Source organism: Aptenodytes forsteri, unplaced genomic scaffold (genome assembly GCF_000699145.1).
Source record: "Aptenodytes forsteri isolate BGI_AS27 unplaced genomic scaffold, ASM69914v1 Scaffold15, whole genome shotgun sequence".
Lineage (NCBI taxonomy): Eukaryota > Metazoa > Chordata > Aves > Sphenisciformes > Spheniscidae > Aptenodytes > Aptenodytes forsteri.
In genome coordinates this window covers 4,630,376-4,652,558 of record NW_008795129.1, presented here as the reverse complement: position 1 = coordinate 4,652,558, position 22,183 = coordinate 4,630,376, and the positions used below count along the sequence as shown (strand labels likewise).

The 22,183-nt window shown below is 42.7% G+C and overlaps 1 protein-coding gene across 1 annotated transcript in view; it reads left to right on the top strand.

Annotated features, from left to right (window-relative positions):
* Positions 1-21,986, top strand: part of PAX2 (paired box 2) — an 82,469-nt gene extending 60,483 nt beyond the window's left edge. The window contains exons 7-8 of the mRNA XM_009277991.1: positions 20,466-20,552; positions 21,886-21,986. Of these exons, the coding sequence (XP_009276266.1) occupies positions 20,466-20,552; positions 21,886-21,986 (188 nt within the window). The remainder of the gene's footprint in view (positions 1-20,465; positions 20,553-21,885) is intronic.
* Positions 21,987-22,183: the final 197 nt, after the last annotated feature.

Genomic DNA, 22,183 nt, shown 5'->3' with positions numbered 1-22,183 from the left:
AGGGGAAGAGGGGTGGAGAATTTTTCCTCTACACTTAGGCCAGGATCCAATGTTTGGATTAATGGTGCCATTACCCAAGAAAGGACTTCAGATAATGCTCATTCTTAAAATGTTTTTGCTGGCAATTAAATGGTTGCAGTTATTGATCTTCATCGATCTGATGTCCTCAATTTGCATAATCTATTAAAGATGAATGATTCATGATATGTTTGCTATGGGGCTGGGCAATGCTTTCAGGAAGGATCAGAGAGGTGAGGAACTCAGTGCTGCCTCCTGATCTACCCCGGCCAGGAAATTAAGGAAGAGGCTGGGAGCACGCAGATTTCTTTGGTATCACCCAGATCCCTCTCCCAAGAAGGGATATTGGAGTAACAGCGAGTACTGAATTTCTGGCTGCCTGTTTTGCTGCTGTAGTGTCATCTTTGAAACCCCTCTTCGCTCTTGGCCCAGGGCAGTCTGTGAACCCAGCTGACGTTTGAAACAAATGTGAAACAAATCTACCCATGCAGGCTACAAACTCTGTGTGCAGTCACATCAGGATGTAAGATTTAGCTTCAGTCTACAAGAAAGTCTCCCCAGCTCAGTCTTCCCAGGCAGAAAGAAGTATCACTAGCTCTTTCCAAACCAAAGCTGTCTGGCATTGGACTCTTGCCCTTTCTGAAGACTTCGGAGAAAGTCCTTCTCTCTGGCTCATGACTAGCTTTCCTCAGCAAGCTCTCGCAGCTCACACCATTCTGAGAATACACCCCTCCAAAAGCCATCAGAACCTCGACAATGTGTAACTACCTAAAATCTTGGAATGTAGTGAGATAGTTAAGTACGGATGTTGCTGAAGTCCCATTATCTGTCTGTGAGCTTCCTAGAATTGAAGCGCTAGAAATGCTGCGAAACAGGCAGCCACCTCCCCAACATGCAGGAAGGCCTTCCCCAAAGTCCTGGGCATCTATTCAAAGACACAGCTTAGCACCACAGTTACATACAGCGCAGCCTTGCCTAGTACTGCCAATATCAAGCACTGCCCTTCAGACAATTATTCTATCTAACGCATCTTAGGTGGTCCATTTATTACTCACATCTCCTAAAGCAAGTAGACAAAAACATTTGTTTACTATGGAGCTAACAGGTCACCCTTATTTCTCCCCATTAAGGACCTGCAAGGAATTTCTATGAACGAGCTGACACTTAGGGGCTAGCTGGGCACTAGGCTAGGAAACATGCTCCCGCTGTCCTTCATATAGAACAGACAATGTAGAAATTTTCAACTTCCTTATGAAATATCAGAGAGAGAAAGCTCTTAAGAGCTGCCTGAGAACACCACCTCACCTCTTCCTTCACACACAGGCCAGTGGGCCAGCTACATCTTGCCTCGATGTTGCATGGCCATCATAGCTAGACTGGCGTAGATCCCTGACAGTTTCTTGGACGGTATCTTTGGACACCAATCAGATTTCCTAGAAGCAAAGATCCAAGCTTGAACATACCAAGATAAAGTGAGTACGTGCAGTTGAACACCAAGACAAGAATTCTGTTGTTCAGAGATGTTCTACTTCAATTATTTCTATTGAAGGCAAACAGCCCAGGCAGATGAGTATAAACCAGTACAGGGCTACGTAAACGCAGAAAACCTCAATAGCTTTCTTTTATTCAGTAGTTTCTGCGGGTCTCTGATTTTCAAAGGTACTCAGTAGCTAACACCCAAGAGGTGAGCGGAGGAGAACCTCAAGATTTTGGCACTAGCAACAGGACTAGTTTAAAAGCACAAGGTTGTTCACAGAAGCCTTGAATCCTTTGAGAACAATGGTTAAGATCCTTCTTCAAGTGACATCAGAAGTCATATCTTTTGGAATGGGCATGCATGAAGGAAGTGCTGTGTCTTCAAACCAGGTTCTGAGTTCTGGGGACTTAGATTAATAGTTTGGGAGCAGAGTCCTTTCCAACCCAATTATCTAGCCCAGAAGTTACCCAACAGAGAGGCAGCACTATGGGAAATAAACCACAATGGACTCTTCATGTATGGCTTGAAACTTGTTTATTAACAGACTACTAAAGGGGAGGATTTACCTACTAGATGGATCGTAAAATTACAGCAAAGGTAAAGAAAAACTTCCCTTAATTGAATCCCAGCAGTTTTAACTAAATAGACCTTGTTTGCCAGCCCACTACAATCAGTGAGATCTACAAAGAAAAGTAAAGGTAAAAGACAAGCCCAAGAAAAACGGGGCAAAAAAAGCACTTCAGCAACTTCTACCGTTGACTGAAATGGGAGTACATGTCCCCTTCTCTTCCTGTGAGGAGGTTTCTGAGTGCTTCTCTGCTATGGTTAGCACCTATTAACAGGAATAGGTAACTTTTAAAACCATCATCACCCACCAGAACAGCTACCAGGTCCTGTATAGAAAATGTTTCCTTCTCTCTGGGAAATAAATTTTTCCCTAAAGCAACAAATACCATGCAGGGTGAGAAATCCTGACAACAACTCACAATGCGTCAAACAAAGGCACCAAAAAAGCACAAACCCCACTGATCTCACTTTACTCCAGACCTCCCCTCTCTGGCACGGGGTCGGATTTTTTTTCAGTTTAAGTTAATTTTTTAAATTCATACCTGAATGTAATAAAAAAAATTATAATTACTGACATTAAGGCTACTTGCTATGTCTGAAAGACACACAAAAGTAGTACTTAAACAGCATCTGATTTCTATGAAAGTTTTCAAGAAAGCTGTGATGCTAGGCATGGAGAAATCACTGGCTAGGCACCTGGATCCAAAGTTTTTCTGAAATGATAAACAATCTTTTGAGAACTTTAGCCTCCTGCAAGGTGAAAAGATATTATTTCCTTCGTTTCAGCTTAGTGAGTGAACTGAAGAGAATTTTGTTCTGTTCAATAACCAGGTCATTCAAAACTTAGAAACAAACTAGGATTTGAAAAAGCAGGAACATTTGTTTTCCTCTGTCAGTGAGTGAATTAAGCTTGGTATGAAAGGATGAGATCTATTAGTTCTAAAGTCAGGTTCTAAAATCAGTTCAAGTTCCTCCTTTTATATATCCTTTCCTTCATTTAATAAGTCATTTTTAATGCAAAACCTGCTTAGAAAAGCTTGCTTTTTCTGTTCTAGTATATTTAGGAAGTCAGGGGACTTGTGGTCATTTTATTTAATTAGCATGAATAATTACAAATACCGTTTTTAATTTAATTCTAATTTCCATCCAAATATAACTTGACGCAGATCACAAGTAAAAAGTTAATAATCTAATAAAATAATAATATGGACTCATCGTTCACTATTTTCTCATATAATAATATGTAAAGACAAATTATATTAAACAACATAATTGCTTAAATAAACGTGCACAGATGCAGTTCATCTACTTAGCAAAAATTGAAATAACCACGTTCAGTGTAAATTTTGTATTTGTCAAAATATTTGTTACCACCCATAAAATTCAACCTTTTAGAAAACAGCCTCATAGTGCAGACGTAAAACAAGTTGATCCAGCTTGCTGTTTTAAGTCATGATTAAAACTGACCATTACATTCAGTTGTACTTATATCATTACGCTGAGAGGGGGAGCATTTCCTTTTCCTTCCCCTTTTCCTTGTTCGTACTGATGAAGATTTCCTCTCTTGCTCCAATCTACTTTAGCCTCTGACACCAGTGAGCAATGGCCCTGGTCAGGGCTTGACTGAGCTGACTTAAGAAAACCTCTTTAACAAACTGCTAGGGGCCCCAAATTGGCTTTGGTGACAGCAAATCCTACGTATGCAGACCTGCACTCCGCGGCACAGCATCACGGCTGCAGCCACCGGCAGTCAAGCAGCCTGTGGGGCACATCTCTGGATGTCCCAGTGCCCTGAAAATGGAATACGATAACCATTCGCGTGGCTGCTACAAGGTTGTTACTATCCTGCCTCATCAAAATGAAGGAGGTATTTTCTGTGAGCAAGCTTCTCCTCTATTTAAGATGAGGAATCAGCAAAAGTAGAAGTCCACAGGACCTCCAAATTTCATCAACTGTTTCCCATCCCTAAGAAGAGATAATATCTTATCTGGTCAAGGAATTTGGAAAGGCAAAAGGTGTTACTACTCTTCTCCAGGACCAAATGGCTGAGGGTGATAGATGGTCAGATGAATGATCCCTGGACAGACAGGAAAGCAGGGGGGGGAAGGAATCACATAAACTCTTTCCATGCATCCAATGGAAGTTTCACTGACAATAACTTTATGATGCTGAAGAAGGCAGCTCGTGGGCTTGAAAGGCATATTGAAGTGAGGAACCTAGAAATGGATGGACCCAAAAGAAATCATGTCTTCGCCTTCCTTAGATTAGCGTTTAAGTGAACTGGGTAATGACAATAGCAGTGAATTGGCATTCCCAGTCCAATTTCCCTCAGCAGGCTGCCACACTCTATGCTGCCAGACAAAAAGGGACTTTTTTAGAGAAAAGAATTATATAGTCTTCCCAACAATTCATTTTTTGCCTTTTCTTTTGAGGCCAAATGAAGGATCCAATAAGTATGGCTATGATGAAAAATTTTGTGATGTAGATATTTGCTCACTGACAACAAAGACTGTGCTTTATATCTGAGTTAAGCAACACCTGTCAGCAGCTGTTAGTAACTTTTGATGTCCATCAGCTGTACTGGATTTAACCAGGCTAGCCGCTTGTACAATTGAAATTGCCCACTGCAGTCTTTAAGAGAAATGGAGAGCTTACGGCAATCTTTGGCCCTTCTTTGTAGGTTTAGGATTGCTGTGGGCTACCCAGGAAGATCTATCCTATCTTATGATGAGTAGAATATCGTTGCGATGAAACCTTGGAGATACCTATAATGGGGACTGTGTGAAAAACTAACACGTTCTGTTCTAATTACATTTCCCAGCATATATTTCAAAAGCATCTTGTTTAAGAGGTAACATTCAAGTCCCAACCCATCAAGGAATAAGCATATGCTACACTTTAAGGCAGGAAGTAATTGCCCAACCTGATGGGCTGGGACTCAAGAAAGGGAACAAGTGTATGAACTCCACTGAACTTCTCTGTTGGCCAAGTGCACAAGTTGCACATCTTTTTTTCCCCCCAAGACTTTAAAGCACATCTTCCTTCATCAGCTCCATCTGCAGACAAATGTACTTAGAGCCACGCGAAGTTGACTTCAGTGGAGTTCTCAAGTGATTAACACTAACAGTACTCAACTAGCTTCAAAGAGTAAGTCCAGATCACAGGTCTACTGGAAGCTCCATGTTTCACTCTGTATGAAGACTATATAACTTTTTCTCTCCAAAGTAACATAAAGAGTTAGCAAGTCAGTTTACCTGGAGAGCAGCAGTTAATTAGATCAGACACAAAATCTAGATTTATAAAATTCACTTTTATAAAAAATGGGGCAAATAGATTTCAAAACTTGACATCAGTGATGTCACAACAGTTTTGACTCTCAGGGGAAACCAATCCAAGGTTGTTTCTTTAAATATGTGTTTCAACAACCCACAAGTAAAGCATTTGGCTAAGAACATGGATGGATCTGTGCAGAAACAGAAAATAAACCTGAACACGCAAGGCTCATTCTCCAGTCAGCAGGAATACAAAGAGAAGACAAGAAAGGTACAACGAGAAGCAGATTAGTCTTTTCAGTTGTTCTAGCAAAGGTCTGTTACGATCACAGAGAAGGGAAGAAAAATAGGATGATCTTCAGTGCAACTTGCATAATGCTCTTGCAAAAGAAAAGCTAGAAAACTAAGAAATGAAAGAAAAAGTGGTTCTTCTGACATGACAGAAAGCAAAAGTGAAAGATATGCTGTGTCAGTCCAGTTTGGTCTTTTGCATGACTTCAAGAACTTCTGAGGCAAGATTCTCACGTGGGATAAAGCGATGTGGCTCCACTGGCTGTAGTGTAAACTCACCAGTTTATGAATGCTGAGGACCCAGTCCCATTCTGTTTGCCACAATGAAACCTTTCTAAGGAATGGAGAACACAAATACAGAAAATGATGTTTCAATGGTGGGTACAAGCATAGGATTCAAAACACCTGAGATAAGATTCAGCTTTGGCCCAGGGTTCCTACACAAACTTTGGTACGTCTTCTCTGGGCTCAGTTCCTCACAGATAAAACAGTGATCTCTAAGGGATGCTGTAAGGTTATATGTTCTAAAGAGTGAGGCACTGGGGTCATATAAATATTTGATAGAGGCCCCAGGAAAAGAAGAAGAACGCTAAAAATTGTCAAGATGGTGAGCAGTGTTGTTAAGTGGGTGTGTACAAGCCATCCCTTATGCAGGGATGTGCCACCTTGATATTCTGTGTTTACTGAAAAGAAAAGGAGCACTGGATGCAGGTAGCTTATCGTCCAGGAAGCCAGCAATGAAAACCAAGCAGCTTATCTAGTCCTGCAAACCCCCCTGCTTGCCTTCCCTTCAGCAGCAGAGAGAACGATAAAAGCTGAGATGAGTCTCACCCAAAGCTGTGAATCTTCCTCTCACCCTGTCTGGCCAAAATCCCTTCATTCGCAGGGGGAATTTAGGCCAGAGATCACCAGTTCTAGCTCTCCGCCAGAATAACAGAGGAGAGGGTTAGAAAGGAAGAAAAACAGCCATAATTCAGCAAGTACAGTCAGAAAGAGAGGAGCAGGAGATGCAGAAAATATGTAGTCTTCTGCTGTTTCCAGCTATATCCCCACCCTGCTGACCCTTTCAAATTTCCCCCACCATGACATTGGGTGGTATTTTTTTGTCGCTTATAAACAAGGATATCATGTGCCATTTAGAAGAAGAAAGGAGCTTGGGACAGGAATAGATTTCTGCTGCGCTGGGGGGTTGCAAACTGATTCCACCCCCCATTTGATTACAGGTCGGTATTCCAGCCTTAGGAATAAGACACTGACAGATATTTTGGGGTTCCCTGATGCCGCCTTTCTGAGGGACACCCCCCAAGACACAGACAAGCCAGTACGGCACTGCTCCACAGCTTGCTGGCACTAGCAGGACTTGGGACAGGAAGGGGCAAGTTCTCCATCACAAACATGAAAGAATTAGAGAATGGAGAAAATCAGAAGTGAAAACAAAAAAGGTGCACCTGAAGTTTGAGGTGGTTAAAATGAAAAATGGGACTGTGCCATTCACAGGTGGATAGATAGATCAATCAATTGATCTAGTCTACACTGACACACTTTGGAGCTATAAATTCACTGCTGGGGCAATTATTCCAGCATAGCAGTGGCAGGAGTTATAGCGGAGACAGAATTCAGGTGCTTTTAGTCAGGGGAGAGTTGGACAACAAAGGAGTAAAAATTGGTAAATGCCATCCACTAGTAAAGAAACATGGGATATAAGTTATGTCTGCGCAGTTGCAGAGCGTAGAGAGAAAGACAGACAGCTATATAAATAGACACATAAAAGTCTGAGTTTTGGTTGTGCAATCATTCGCTGTCTGACCTTATCCTCGCCTCCTCTCCACTGCTCTTAGAGAGAAGAGTGTTTAGAATTATTGTGTCCCAGTCTCTTTGCCATGTTACTGTTGACTTCTTTATCCCCCCGCACTGAGTAAGTGGTGCTGCCTCTGGAAGGTGCGAGGAATTTTTCTTCATAAGCCTTGATGTGCTCAAGAGAGGGCTGGGCTCATCTCTGCTGTGAGTCTGACAGGGGCTTTAACAGCCTCACAACACCGGGACAAATAGCTCCTGGTCCCTTAACCCTTCTCAGCTTTGCAAGGCAAGGCCTGGCACTGTTGTTCCCATTGCAAGGGCTTTAGACAGTCTTTCAGGCTGAAATCCTCTCTGTGGTGGCTGGGCAGAGCGGAAATCCAGGGGCTGGATCAGATTGGCCTAATGCTACAGCAGCTTAAGCGGTCTGTTTTACCAGAGATTATGGTTTCACTTACACAGAGCGCCTGAAAAATGCTGCGGTTTAGGAAGGATTATAGCTGAAAATTCCATGCTTTAAAAGAGAAATAAAGCAGGGGAGGGACTAGGAAACCCAGCGTGCCTGGGGGCTGTGCAAACAGGATTAACCTCTGCCCATAGCACCTCTTGCTTCTGCCCACCCACGCTTCCCATGTCCATCCTCTTCTCTGCCCTTTCCTTCCCAGCAGCTCCCCACACCTGCTCTCTCTTGCACAGTACGGAGAGCTGAAAAAGGAGCCTGGAAAATGCCCAGGACCAAAGTGTCCCTAGTTTATTTAGGTATGACTATCCAATGGCTTCCTTGAAAAATATCACTTCACTTGCAGCCCCTGCAAGCGCTTTTGGCCCTCTGTCTGCAGATAGATCTATTCATCCAAATTATCTAGTATCAACATTATTTGGATAAAGGCTTCAGCACTCCCAGACTGCTGGTGGTGACTCTGCTGGTCTGGCCTGAAGGTAAATCTGTGCACTCCTTGCCTTCTGATGACAGAGGATGCAGGAGAAAAAATAGCTTTGGGGGTTCCCCGTCTACAGAGACTGGCACTGGCACGTGAAGGCTCACTGGTAGGATTGTAGGATAGTATATAGTTGTAAAAAGCAGAAGCTGGGCGCTGATATGCCACCTACTCTGGTGACTTTAATTAACTATGCAACAAGAACCAGATACTCCAGCTTCTATTCCCCATATCCTCCACAAAAGGTCCTTGCCAAACAGAGCTTCCTATAGCAAAAAGAGAGAAGAAATTACAATCCGCACTTAGTGTACCAGAGACTTCACATAAGTAACCTAAATAAAGAGGAACTGTACACCTTTTGGCCAGGACTGATCCCTCCCAATCAACTGAACCATGAACATAGGTCTTTGCCGCAAGGGCGTCTCAGTGATCAGAGACCTTTGCTGGCCATCCAGGTCAGAGGTACTTGGAGGAGAACACAGATGGCAGACTATCATTTTTGCCAGGTAGCAAACCTTTAGGAAACAAATACCTGAGGATAAACAACATTCACAGATAGAAACTTCCCAGCCCTTTATTGTCTAGGTGAGCACTGCAGCCTCACAATAAGGTGCCTAGAGTTAATTAAGCCAGTTCTACATTAATGAAGTCAGATTTATGACCTAATTATATGTCACGTTTGTATTCCTCTGTATAAATCAAAACCACCAGAACTAACTTATTTCATAGGCCATTGGCAACACTTGCCATCATGGCAGAGAGATGGCTTTAATTTATTGGCTTTAATTTGTTTACCTGAGGGTGGATGGTTTGCTAGATGATTTGGATCGGATCTGATCACATCATCTATACTTCTCTTTCAGGTGTTCAAATACAGGACTCTATTACTGCTGACCCAACAACAGTGGGTGTTCTGGAGTACCCATGCTTTAGGTTACAGAGTTCTCCAATTCCCAAACCTCTTACTTGGCAGCCAAGTTAGGAGCAGTGTCAAAGCTGTATCTATTGTGCCTATGCAAATCTGCACATCAGAAATGGAGGTCCAATGCAAACAACAATGAAAATGAGACCTTTTATAAGTCCCCCACATTTCCTCTCCTCCATTATATCTCTCCGTCAAGGTATCTGTCTGGCAACACTGTACTATGGGAACAACCAGAGTCAGTACTGACTGCTTTTATGGTCAAAGCCCCAAAGTGTGCCACTGTGAACGAGATCAATTGATCGATCGATCTTACCTATCTATCTCTCTATCTCTCTATCTATCCACCTATTAATTGCACAGTCCCATTTTTCATTTTAACCACCTCAAACTTCAGCTGCACCTTTTTTGTCAAAGCTTTTACAGAATTTGGCTTGACAAGCTTTGGCCATTACACTGAGCATCCTGTTTAATAGATGCTTATAACCACACTGCTTTCCTGGGGAAGGTTACCTTGGGTTTGAAGAGACAAAGTGGTATAATTCCCTGGGCCAAACTGTGTAAGCGTAGCATCTTCATACGCCCTCGGCCAGCGAGAGGAAGCAGCAGGAAAGGGAGCACAGAAGCTTCAGAGCATTCTTCTCCTTCCCAACCCTATGCTTCTTCCTGTCCTCCCTCTCCTGCATGTTCCCTCCGTCACCTCTCCCTTTCCTGCATCCCATTCCTCCCATCTGCCACTGCACTCCATTCTCCTCATCTCCTGCTGCCCCTGCAGAGGCATCCCTGCAGTCAGAGCCTAGCCCCCGGGTGCGTTTACTGCTGTTGTCTCAGCACTGGCTCCTCTGATCTACTCCTAACCTTTTTATTTTTATTTTTGTTTTTAAATTAATTTCCCTGTAGATTTTAACCACTCCATTTTCATTTACCCATTTTGTTCTTCCTCTCCTCCCTTCCCCACCCTCCTCTTCCTCCCCCTGTTCCCTTTGTCTGTCTGTGTCCATCCCTTACCCTACCACAGAAAACCTCTCCTCTCCCCTCAGTATAAAGCAAGAGCCTCATGGAGCCTCTCTCACCCCTTTCACCCCCACCACGCCGGTCGGCTCTGGGCAGGCTGATCTTCAGCCCTTCCACATGGCCCTTTCAGACGATGCGTCCACGCCTTGCTACAGTGCCTTCCTTCATCATGGTGCCCACTTTGGGCAGTCCAGCAGCCAGCCTCTGATAGCAGGTAACCGGCCTTGGCCACAAACTCAATGGGGATGCTGCAGGCAAGGGGTTCAGTTTCGTCTGACGGGGAGACCAGTAAATGCTGCAAGCTCTTTGAGTGCAAGTGGGAACCAGAGCAACCACGTTCCAGTTCTGTGTATGCAGCACGTGTTCTCAGCTCCATGGAGAGTCACAAAAAGATTTCATGCCTGTCCTTCATTTTTTAGAATAAAATGGGAGAAGAAGCTGTAACTACCTAGAAGTGACTGGGTATCCCAGTTGGATGGGTTTGGGACTTGGTATAGAAACACTCGTACAGCAAAATCCTGTGTTGCCTCAATAGCCATAATGCCCCTGAGTACTGTAGGCCCAGCAAGGGTACTGTGTGCTAGCCTAAGGTAGATGATTGCAGCTTGAATAACCTAGCCAGCTCTAGGACTGTTAGCCAAGGTCGTTCAGCATGGGTTGTACAAACTACTAAGTTGGATAAATCATGGGCAGTTGGTGAGCGCTACCATAGCTATGTTGTGGGCAGTATTTGAGTCACCTGCTTTGGGAGTGTCAATGTGAGCGGGTGCCTTCACACAGCAGACCAAGTAGTTAAGAAACGGGGCATCACGTCTGAATGTCAAGACCAGGAAGGGTGGGTAAGAGACTATAATGTCTTACAGCCAAAGGAATACAGACCTGAGGTAGGTGGCCTTTAAGGGAAGAACATAAGTGAAGAAACAGGTTGCAGAAGATGACAGCACTTAGGAGCAGCAGGCTGGAGGGGAGGAAGGAGAAGTTTCAGGTAGGTACTAGGGGAAACTCCTGTGCAAGGTGACTGAAGCAACATTGCTGCAGAAGCTCAGGGGTGGCTTGGATGAAATAGTGGGAATCACTTTAGGTGACCACTGAGGCTGTTGTCACTCCACTGTCAAAGAATGTAATTTGGGCTTTTTCAGAACAAAGTCTTAGTGCAGACCACAGTTCCTAATGCTCAAGAAACACATCTTACCTCTGCCCCCTTCATGTTCCTATATTATTTTTCTCTTTTGACCTAACATCCTCCCTTTGTCTTGTCAGTGAGATTTGCATTTCTAAACCTCCCTGTAGGAGAGCAGCAAGTAACAGCAGAAAAGACTTTTGTGTTCATAACACTGTCTTGGTCCAATCCTACTGCAGCCAGTAAGAGCCTCTGAGCTCTGGGCACTTCCTAAGCCAAGGAGTCTCCCGACAGACTCTCTCCAACAATATAGTTCTCTGGGGATGCAGTCATATATGACCACCCGCTAGCCTAGAAGGCACTGTGTTTCAGGAGAGGCACCTGCCTTAGGACCCTTACGGAGAATTAGGCATGGGACAAAGCGCTCAAAAGCTCAAACAATGTCACAGTGATGAAGGTGCTGTTCCTCACTCAGAGGGCTCTTGGAGAAGGGAGAACGGCTGGAGTTGGAAGCATGTTATGAGCAGGATAGGTGTGAGCTTTGCCATAGCCCTGGAGTACAAGAATTTAATAATCCTGTCTACCTGTTGGTAATGAGAGGAAGTAATGGAAGGGGCCTGCTTGTAAGTAACAGCATTTTAAGAGTCTCTCTGTGGGACTCTTATTCATGTTGCTGATACTGTACTTGTTTGTTATCTTCTTTTTCAAGATTAGGATTTTGACAGATGATCACTTCCCAACGAATTTTCCACACTGAGTTTTGAACATCAGCCTCTGTGCGCTCATGTCTGAATAAGAACACAGGGGCTTATGTGCATAGATCGAGTAGCAGAGTGAGTGTGTATGCGTTCCCACTTGAATGGAAGTGTCAAAATGAATTAATTTTGCCTGCTACTACATAATGTTCTCTCTGACTTTTCAGTGACACTGTTTTCTCACTCATCACCTGTTGTTATTTCTCAGGCTAGTCAATATATGAAACCAAAAGGACATGAATTTTAAGCATAAAACTTTCTTGCCTTAAAAGAATGTGAGGAAAAAAAAAGAACTACATCTAGTAGGTGTTAATCACACAGCTTAACACACAGCTACAAATCACTAAAGGAATGATGGTGATAAAAGAGTAGAAGAGTGTAGAATATAAATCCCTGAGGCATGATATATCTATTTTTATCAATATTGGGGAGTGGCTGGAAAATGGCTCAGCTGTTGTCTGGTAGTTCTGTGCCATTATCTAAGAGGAGGTGAGCTAGAAACATCAGCCACCGATCAGGAACCTCTTCAAGGAGAAACAATGAACTTGCATTTCTTTTTTCTTGAGCAAATCACCTCAGTAATCTTTAGTCAAGACCTATGAAAGCAACGACACTGGTTTAGCCTATCTCATCCCAGAGAAAATTCCTCCCTTCAGGTTAGTGCTCGATGTTGATTAGTTTTTGCTTTGCTATGTAACTCTTATTTATTTCTGATTCCCCAGCCAAGGTTCATGCTTGTTCCAGGGCCTGCTTTATCAGTTATTCTGCCACTAGTAGAGCTAAACCAACTCTTACACTTCTTTCATTGGCATATCCCAGCACAGTTCCAGTGACTCCAGTGGTGTTAATGGGCCATACTTAACCTGTCACTTCTAAAGGTGAATCAGGCTCCAGCCCTCCAGTTAGAACAGACAGGAGAGACAAAATTTAACAAAGGAACAACAAATGGCACAAACTTCTTGGTGAGCTACAGTTCACCTAGGGAATGTGAAAGGCTTTGGATGCCTGGAACAGGCTGAGATCTCAGTAGGCAGTGTTGGAGGTTGAGCTGTAAATCTCCCAGCAGCTGTGGGGGAAAGATTATCTTAATTTATTTAGCCTTTTTTTTTTTTTTTTTTTTTTTTTTTTTTTTTTTTTTTTTTTTTTTTTTTTTTTTTTTTTTTTTTTTTTTTTTTTTTTTTTTTTTTTTTTTTTTTTTTTTTTTTTGGTTTTGGCTTGAAACTCCCAGCAGCTTCTGAGATGATTTTAGTTCATTTAAACGCAATAAGCACTAACAGCAAAATGCCCTTCTGGCTGGCCCATTTTCAGGCTAACCAGTCCAAATGAGGAAATGCCTCTGGCATCAACCAAGAAGCCTCCAGCTGCACTTCCTAAGAGATGAAAAATAAACGACAATCATCCACCCAGTCCACACCCCTCTCTACTTCTTTGGTGGAGAAAAGATATCATGACTTTAAGTAGTAGTAACAAAAACTTGTACCTGTGATAAAAATGAAGTGGGACTCAAACTAATTCACATGATCCTATTATTATGTATATTACACCAGCACCTGGAAGGAGTCCAACCAGTATTGATCTCACGCTAAGCACTGTGCAAATGTACTAAAAGTGTGCCCTTGCACCAAAGAGTTTGCAGCATAAAAAGAAGCACAGAGAGGTGAAGTGACTTGGCTAAAATCATCAGCAGGTGAATGGCAGAGGTGGGAAGAGAGACAGGCACAGAAAACTCTTGGATCACTTTCCAATGCCTTGCACATTGATCATGCCCTAAAGCAACATCACCACAGTTTTGGAACTGCATCCACTGCATATAGACAGGACCTCAGCTACTCTGGCAATGAATATGCTGCCATTCTCTGTGCAGCTTAGGGCCATTTTGATTTAGTTAAAATAGATCCAAAATCTACAATGAAACAAAACAAATTCTTTTGAGCCTCACAAAGCTAAGTTTTAACATCCATCCTTACAGTGTGAGATCAAAAGTGCCACAATCTTCCCCCAAAATTTTCAGTGGATGGACAGCACTTACGTAAGAGAAGGCTGCACAGCACTTGCCTATCAAGCTGCTAGTCGTGTGACGGTGGGACAAAAGGTGGTATCAAATCAATATTGAAAGATCTTATCCCTATTAATCACTTGTCCTGATTCTTTCCCTTTCCAGGTCGTGATATGGCAAGCACCACCTTGCCTGGCTACCCACCCCATGTTCCCCCAACTGGACAAGGCAGCTACCCAACCTCAACTCTTGCAGGAATGGTTCCTGGTAAGTCAGCCTCCAGACTTCAGTAATGGCACACACATGTCTGAACGGTATACTAGCATTGTAAGAGCTTTCACAGTTGGCTTTGCTATTGCTTTGCTGATATTAAGGCCTATTCTTTTCATAAAGAAATCATCAGGTGCCTATAACCAATGTAGCTAACAACACTTTCTGTAACGTATCTCTTTCCCCCTAGTAACTGATTCACTGCTGCTCTGGGCAACTAGATATCTATAACCTGTGGCAATTAATTGGTAATTAATTAACCTTAGTATTCATTAACTGATGTAATTATTTTCCAATGACCTGTGCACATTATTATGTACTGCTTGTGGCTCAGGATATTCAGCTATCCACTAACTCAGGGTCACAACTTACCTTCTATCTAAAGCCAGGGCATCAAACTGAAAATCATCAATGGTAATTTAATACCCGCAGTTTTTGGAGACCTATTGTCCATAGCCTAAACTAGCTAAGAATTCAGCAATGATTAACAGCATTTCAGGAGAAACTAACTATTCACTTTCAACAACCAACTACTTACCCACCTCCAGTTTGTAAGATAGTTTCTTGGATTGGAGGCACTATCTACCTAATCCTACATCCAAAGGCAAACTGTTTCTTTGCTACCCAATGCCTTTGGAGAAATACCTTCTCTTAGCAAATGGACTCCCACTGTTTAGGGAGAACATTTCACCATTTACCTGAGGGCAATTGAAGAGTTTATTTCCCCAGGCTCTATTCCCCACTCCTCTGATGACAGTTATCCCCAGTAGATAAATGAAGAGGCAGGATTTTCGTTTCTCAGCCACGGTAGCTCAGAACTTCATCTGCTACTGATTTCTGTTTATGTTACTGCCCTGGGTTGTGAGTCGTGACGGCTAATGAGCAGGTACACAGTCCATTCTGCAACCTCTGCTACTGGAGGGATGACTCCAGAACTGAAGCAGCAGAAAGCTGAGGACAGAAAGCTCTCAAATCACTACAATATGATTTGCCAGGCCTTATGAGTGAAAAGCCTAATTTAACGCTCATCCAAATCTCGGAACAGCTAGCTAAACGAACATACACTGCAGCGAGGACAGTGGAAAATATCACTGATACGAAGTGTTTGCAGGTCAAAGTCTTAACATCTTTAAATGACAAATCACTGCTTACATACCGTGAAGTACTGGCTAATACCTATGGTCACATTCCAGAGCTAATAAGCCACCTACTGCATGTGATCCTAAGGCACAACAAAATCTCGGGCTATGCTGTGAAGATGATGTGATTGACCTCCAGATCAGGAAAAGATAGTGGATTGGTCTCCTCCTCACCCCCACTTTAGTCCCTTGGTATAGTTGACCAGCTTGCTGAACTTTTGGGGTGGTTCAGAGTTGGCAAATTTTAGGGCATCTCCTTCTACACTAAATTTTTCAGGGAGATGGTTTGGCTTCAGACTCAGAGAAACACTAAGACAATATAAATCAATTAAAAATCCCCACACAGTAACAGTAGGTAGACTCAGTTGTCAACATTTAAGTCAGTTATAGGTCAAAACTTATAGAAGGTCCTGGCATGTAGAAATGATTAACACCACCAAAATAGCTGGCTCTTTGACTAGGTACTTCTAGAAAACAGGCTCTTCTCAACTTCTAACTGTTCTCAACTTCTCAACTGTTCAGTGACTGCTACGTAAGTTTAACATCCTCATCACAAGGATGATACTGACATCTGAACTGGGACAAAAATTTTAAAACCACTAATCACAGGGGTTTCTCATCCAAGAATAGGTTATTTCAGCTCCTTGATGTGGAGGCTACTTATCCATAGGACAGCAGTGTCCCCAAAACCACGCAAATACCCCCAAAAAGAAAAGGAACAGGATGATAAAGAAAAAAGCTGAGTTACACTTCAAAGAAAAAAAGATTATTCAAGTCAAATGGATATCTTTACATTAAATCTGATGTCAACATTCAATTAGAGGCAGTTTTTCCAGTGGCCTACTTGGGCATCCTGCAGTAGTTACTGCGTCTTTCCACAGAGCATCAAGTTCTGGCTGTTTCAGTCATACCCCACTGGTCAGACCCAGCCTGGCAGCCCTTCTATTCCTGTCTTCTAATGTGACTGACGCCAACAAGCTGGAGATAAAGAGGCTTCCTGGGAAGGAACCTAAGACTTGACTTTAATAGGTCACACTGCAGATCTCTGCAGCCACTACTCTCTGTCAAGGGCCAAAAGTGAATGCCTGGGGAGGGGTTTAAGAGTAGAGCAAGCACGTACCGGTACTTTCTCAAAAGATCTCCCAGCCTCCAACAAGTTGCAGCTCAGAGACTTCCTAAGCCAGACTTAGTATCTTTCTATTTAATATTAAACACCCTTGATAGGTTTCCCCTCCACGAACTTAAACAGTGTCTCTTGAACCCATATAAGCCTTTAACATCTGTAGCAACCTATGGCAAGAAGTTCTGTAGCTTAACTACATATTGTGTGAAAACTACCTCCCTTATTTGTTCTGAATATGCCACCTGCTAGGCTCACTTCATGCCTCATGGTTTCTGTATTAGAAGACTAAACGTGCCAAGATTTAAATACAGATACCAAGAAACACTGTTAGTAAAGGTTCCCAGAGCACAGATTGCACAGAATATAGGCCACATGAGATGGATCCTCTGTGCTTGCTTGCAACCTCTGTTAAGAGTCCAGGTTAAACAGAGAAAACAAATACGATGTCGCCAACGGTTTGTTACGTGCCCCCAGGCCAAGATAGATCAGGGGCCAGTGCTTTAACTACATTGGAAACAAGAAGCCAACAAGATGACCACTCAGGGATTATCTTTAAGAAACATACTGACACACAAACAAACCTTATTGTCCAGATGTGAGCGAATATGAGAAAGAGGCTCTGTCTTGTCTAAATAAAGGTGCAGAGCTAAAAATAGAACTGGTCAGAAAGCAGAATTTCCAACCCATGCAAAACTCCGATTTTTTTGACATTTGTTTTCATCTTGCACTGGGATGAGGAGTCAGAATCTTGAAATAGTTCAATTTGCAAACATCAGGATGAAACATTTCAATAACATCAACATGTTCTAGATGTCAAGACTTATTAAAATAATAAAAGAGTTGAAAGGAAATTAAATGAGATGAGAAAGGCAAAATGAAACAAAACAAGAAAGTTGAAACATAATACTTTTTTTCAATTTGCAATCATTTCAGAACTTTTCTTTCCAAAACTCCATTGAAGCTGACAAGCTCGTGCAAAACATTTCCATTTCGATGAGACCACATTTTCCAGTGGAAAACTGTCTCTGAGAAAATTTTTTGACCAGTGCTAACCAAAGCTGCTCTGTTCTATACGTGACAACCTTTCACTAGACTTCTGTTTGTATAGTCTAGAGAAGAGCTTGTCTCCAGTAGCAGTACATCCATGCAACGTGGTCAATCATGCATGCAAATATCTCTGAGGTTTATGCGGATGATGTGGTAAGATACATATCCTGCATTTGCCCTTGCCTGTAACTTCAGGTCCCAGGCTGTAGATGTGGATGAAAACCAGTAGTCTCTGAGCACACACTTGAAAAAGGAGGGGTTAGTCACTCAAAGAAGGATGAATCGGGTATTGTGCTACACTTAAACTGTGTGTCTGAGAGATGTTTCCTGCACAGGTAACAGAGCATCTTTGATCCCTGCCTCAATTCTTCCTCTTTCCCAGAAAGGCCATCAAATTTCTGCAAACTGTTTTGGTGAAGCGAGCATCCGCTGAAGGGAACTGCAGTTTACACAGAGCAGCGTAGAGCCTGCAGAGGGCTGGGGATGGCAACGGCAGGGAGTCGTTAAACAGAATCCAATGTTGATGAGGAAATTACACTTGTTTCATTAGTGATCGGGGAAGGCGATAGCTCAGTTCCTCTTGGTCACAGTTGAGCTCAAAAGCTCATTATCCTGCTGCATGCATGCTTTCACTCCTCGTCAATAAACACTGTTTCCAGTGGCTGCCCTCCCTCCTCCCCAGCTCTCCATAGCTGGGGCTCTTTCTCCTCTACTTAACCCGTGCTTTAGAAACACTATGAACAGTTTAGGGCGACAACTCAGAAGAGGGCGAGAGAGAAGCTTTGAAATATCAGAACTACTTCTCTCCATGCAAAGAAGTGATGTTTATATGAGGCGTATCAAAGCAGAAATACTCATCTGGATAGGTTTTTTTCCTTCTTTCGGGGGCAAACTCATTTCAGTATGTCCCACAGATAAGTCACTTCAGTAGAGATAAATCTGGACTATGCATTGCTTTTTGCCTTTGTAGCCTATCCCACAGCGTCTTGGTCACCTTAGCAGGTCTCACCTATTCCTTCCCAGCTAGCTGTCAGGATTTTCAGCGCAGAATGTTTCTAGATATGGAAACACGCTGAGTTATTATCATTAAAACAGTATTTAGCAAGGTCTGTCACACAAAATGAGGTTTTATGCTGAAATTAAAAACTACTGTGACTAAAATACCTTTGGATGGTGATTGTTTTTGATACATAGACATTTTCATACTGACTACTTTAGTTATTACCCTGAGTGTCTTTAAAAAACCTGGCTGGACAGATTCTTCTGAAGTTTAAACCAGTGCAAATCCCCTGACTTCAACAGACTTCATTTCCACCATCTTGAGAATCTGTGGTTTTGGCTTTAACTCTCCGGTGAGGGGGGATTTGCGGCGATTACGGTATAATTAATTGACATTTCTTTGGTAACTGTATCACAGGCATCCAGCGCGTCTTGCATTGCCTTCTTTCCCTATTCCATCGTATCTAGCAGGAACCCCAGGTGCTTTCCAAACACTTCTGCTGTAACAACTCCACCCCCGCCTCAGGGCAGACCAGAAGCTAATACTCACGCTGTTCTTTCACTGTCTTTTAAGCGCATAATGCCTTTCAGATGGCCCTAATTGTCCCCAGCCTGTTGGTACTGCATTAAATTGAGGTTATGATCAGATAATGGCATGTTTTTACTTAACAGAATCATATATTTTTAAGTTTGGGGAGATTTATCTATTTTGAATGCAGCACCATACCTCCTCAGTTACCAAATATAATTCCCTTAGCCCTGCACAGCCTTCTGTAAAACAAGGAGACCCAGCTCGTTAGGCACAATAAAACGGAATAGTTAAGAAGACTCTACAACATTCAAATCTTGGGTCAGAGTCTTATTAGATCACAAAGCTCACAAGTCTTTTGGTTTGGGCCCATTTTACTGAATGTGAAAAAGGGAGCTGTAGCCCAGCTTGTGTTTCAGATTCAGAATAGCACCTAAAGCACTAATCATTAGAAAATTATTTTCTGGAACTGGAATTCAGCAAGTTTTCTCTGTAACTCACTAACTAAGCCTAAAGGTGTGGTTCATCATATACAAATCACTCTTCTGACTAACATCATCATATACAGTAAGAAAGAGATTCATATGTTTTCCATTTTGTTTTATATTTAAGCCCACCCTACTCTCAGAACGTTTTCAATAACGATTGATACTCTTGTCCACAAATACCTCATCACCCTCAGCACCTTAAGAACAAAATTTAGCAATACATATTGCCATCAACAGCACTGCTGGTTCCAATGAGTTTTGTGAGTTTGTCCTGTCAAGCTCCCACGCCTGCTGTCTTGACACTACTGGAGAACTTCAGCTTTTATTTAAAAGAAAGCTGATAGTTAATTGCAGAAAAAGCTTGCATATGCAATCCTACTGCAACCTGAGAATCAGAACTCAGAAGGCAATGAAAAATAAATCAGTTTAATTATTTCGTTGTATTATTGAATTTCATTATTTTAAACTAATTTCTTGATTCTCAAGAGGTCAATCGTATGATTTTTAATTGTATGGGTTAGCAACATTGCACTGAACAAACACTACAGTGTCCTGAAGGGCACAGTCCCAGCTGGGCAAGGAAGCTACCTACATATACTAGTTTTCCTGCTGGCATACGGATTCAACATGAACACTGGCTTGATGGAATAGCAGACATAAATTGTCATTCTTAACTGTATTTCACACCTTCCTCGCTTTCTTCCAGGGAGCGAGTTCTCAGGGAACCCCTACAGCCACCCTCAGTACACAACCTACAACGAGGCCTGGCGGTTCAGCAACCCTGCATTACTAAGTGAGTACCTCTTTCCCACAGCACACCCCCAGCCTCGCGCTCCTTCTGTTTGTCTATTTGTTTTCTTTTCTTTGGTTTTTTTTTTTGTTTTGTTTCTGAAGAGGGCTTTCAAGTATTTGGCCAGGTGAGAGGCCTTTTTCCTCACTCTCCAGTCCAGTGTCTAGATGGGTATATACCTCACGTGTGTTTTGTATCTGTTCTGAAGCTGATCCCTCTTGTGTGAGACGGTTCAGAATTCCAGTTCAGCTCTGTCTTCTCCATGGCCTGCATCCACAGTTTATTCCAGATGAGATCAGAAGTTGAAGTCAGGTTCTGCTACTCTCTCAGGCTAGAATCGGCATCCATTCAAGGTCTGATTAAAAATCCAGATGAGGTTTCACTCCTCTCCTAAGCTAAACCCACAGTCAGTTCCCGGGGATCTAGAAATCCAGTAGAAGTTCTTCCTATCGGACCAGTTGGAACAGTGTCCAGAGTGGGAGATAGGCTGCATCACTAGGTTTATAATAGCCAGTAGCATTTTCTTGCAGGGATATATCCATCTCCAGTGACTCTAATACGCCCAGAAATAGTCAGTTTTTTTCCAGAGGTGAAAAAACCTCCCGTAAGACCGTATCTTCTAACACAACATTTCTTTGCAAGGGAATAGGAAGAGATTTATTATATGTAAAATAAATCAGCTGTGATTATTACCTGTGTATTTACTGAGGTTTAACAACTGGATAATAGGTGCACATTTTATTCCAGTGTTGTTAAACCTCAGTAAATGTGATCTTAATAATCAATCACTATTTAACACACATTCAATATCCATCTAGAGAGCTTTCATGCCAAATGTGACCAAAATCCCAAGCAATAAAATACTGTAATTTTGTTTCATTTCTCCCCTCCTGGTTTTAAAAGTGACCCACTATACTTTGTCAGGTATGCTCAGGACATCTGGCCCTGACACTTTCCTTGTGGCCGCAGATCAGGTGTGTCATATTTGTGCTGCGATGCTCATGGGCTTCCCTCTCGCAACTTATTGATGGTCAGAAGGAGCAAAACATTCTCCTTCCCACAGAGGGGCTTCAGAGCCAGAGACCACGGTAGTATCTATCCACTGAAATGTGGCTCTTGGCTGGCTTCTGCTAATTGCCTTTCCCTAATCCCATCAAGAGCTGAGTCCCCACGTTCGTTCTTTTGGTTACTTTCCTTTTCTTTCTTCCTTTCCTTTTCTTTTCAGTTCTCCTTTGTTTCTTTTCTTTGTTTGACTGTTTTGTTTTTTATTTTATTTTATTTTTTTTTACTGTTTGTCCTTTCAACCAGTCCATTCTTCTCCTGTGTTAACTTTCAGGTTCCCCTTATTATTATAGTGCCACATCCCGGGGCTCCGCACCTCCCACTCCCCCCCCCCCCCCCCCCCCCCCGCCACTAGTTACCATGGAAACCACATGAAACTGCAGGGCGACAGCTTAGGCCTCCACATTGTACCTGTCTGATCACCTCCCTCCATCCCTGGGAAGGGTGAAGAGACCTTCTTCGTTCCTCCCCACTGTCCAGTTCCTTCCTCTTCGCCACGAAGGCGCCGAAACACGAAACACTGTTCCCCAAAGATTCTGTGGTGTGGGAAGAGCCTGCGGCCGCTTTTCCTT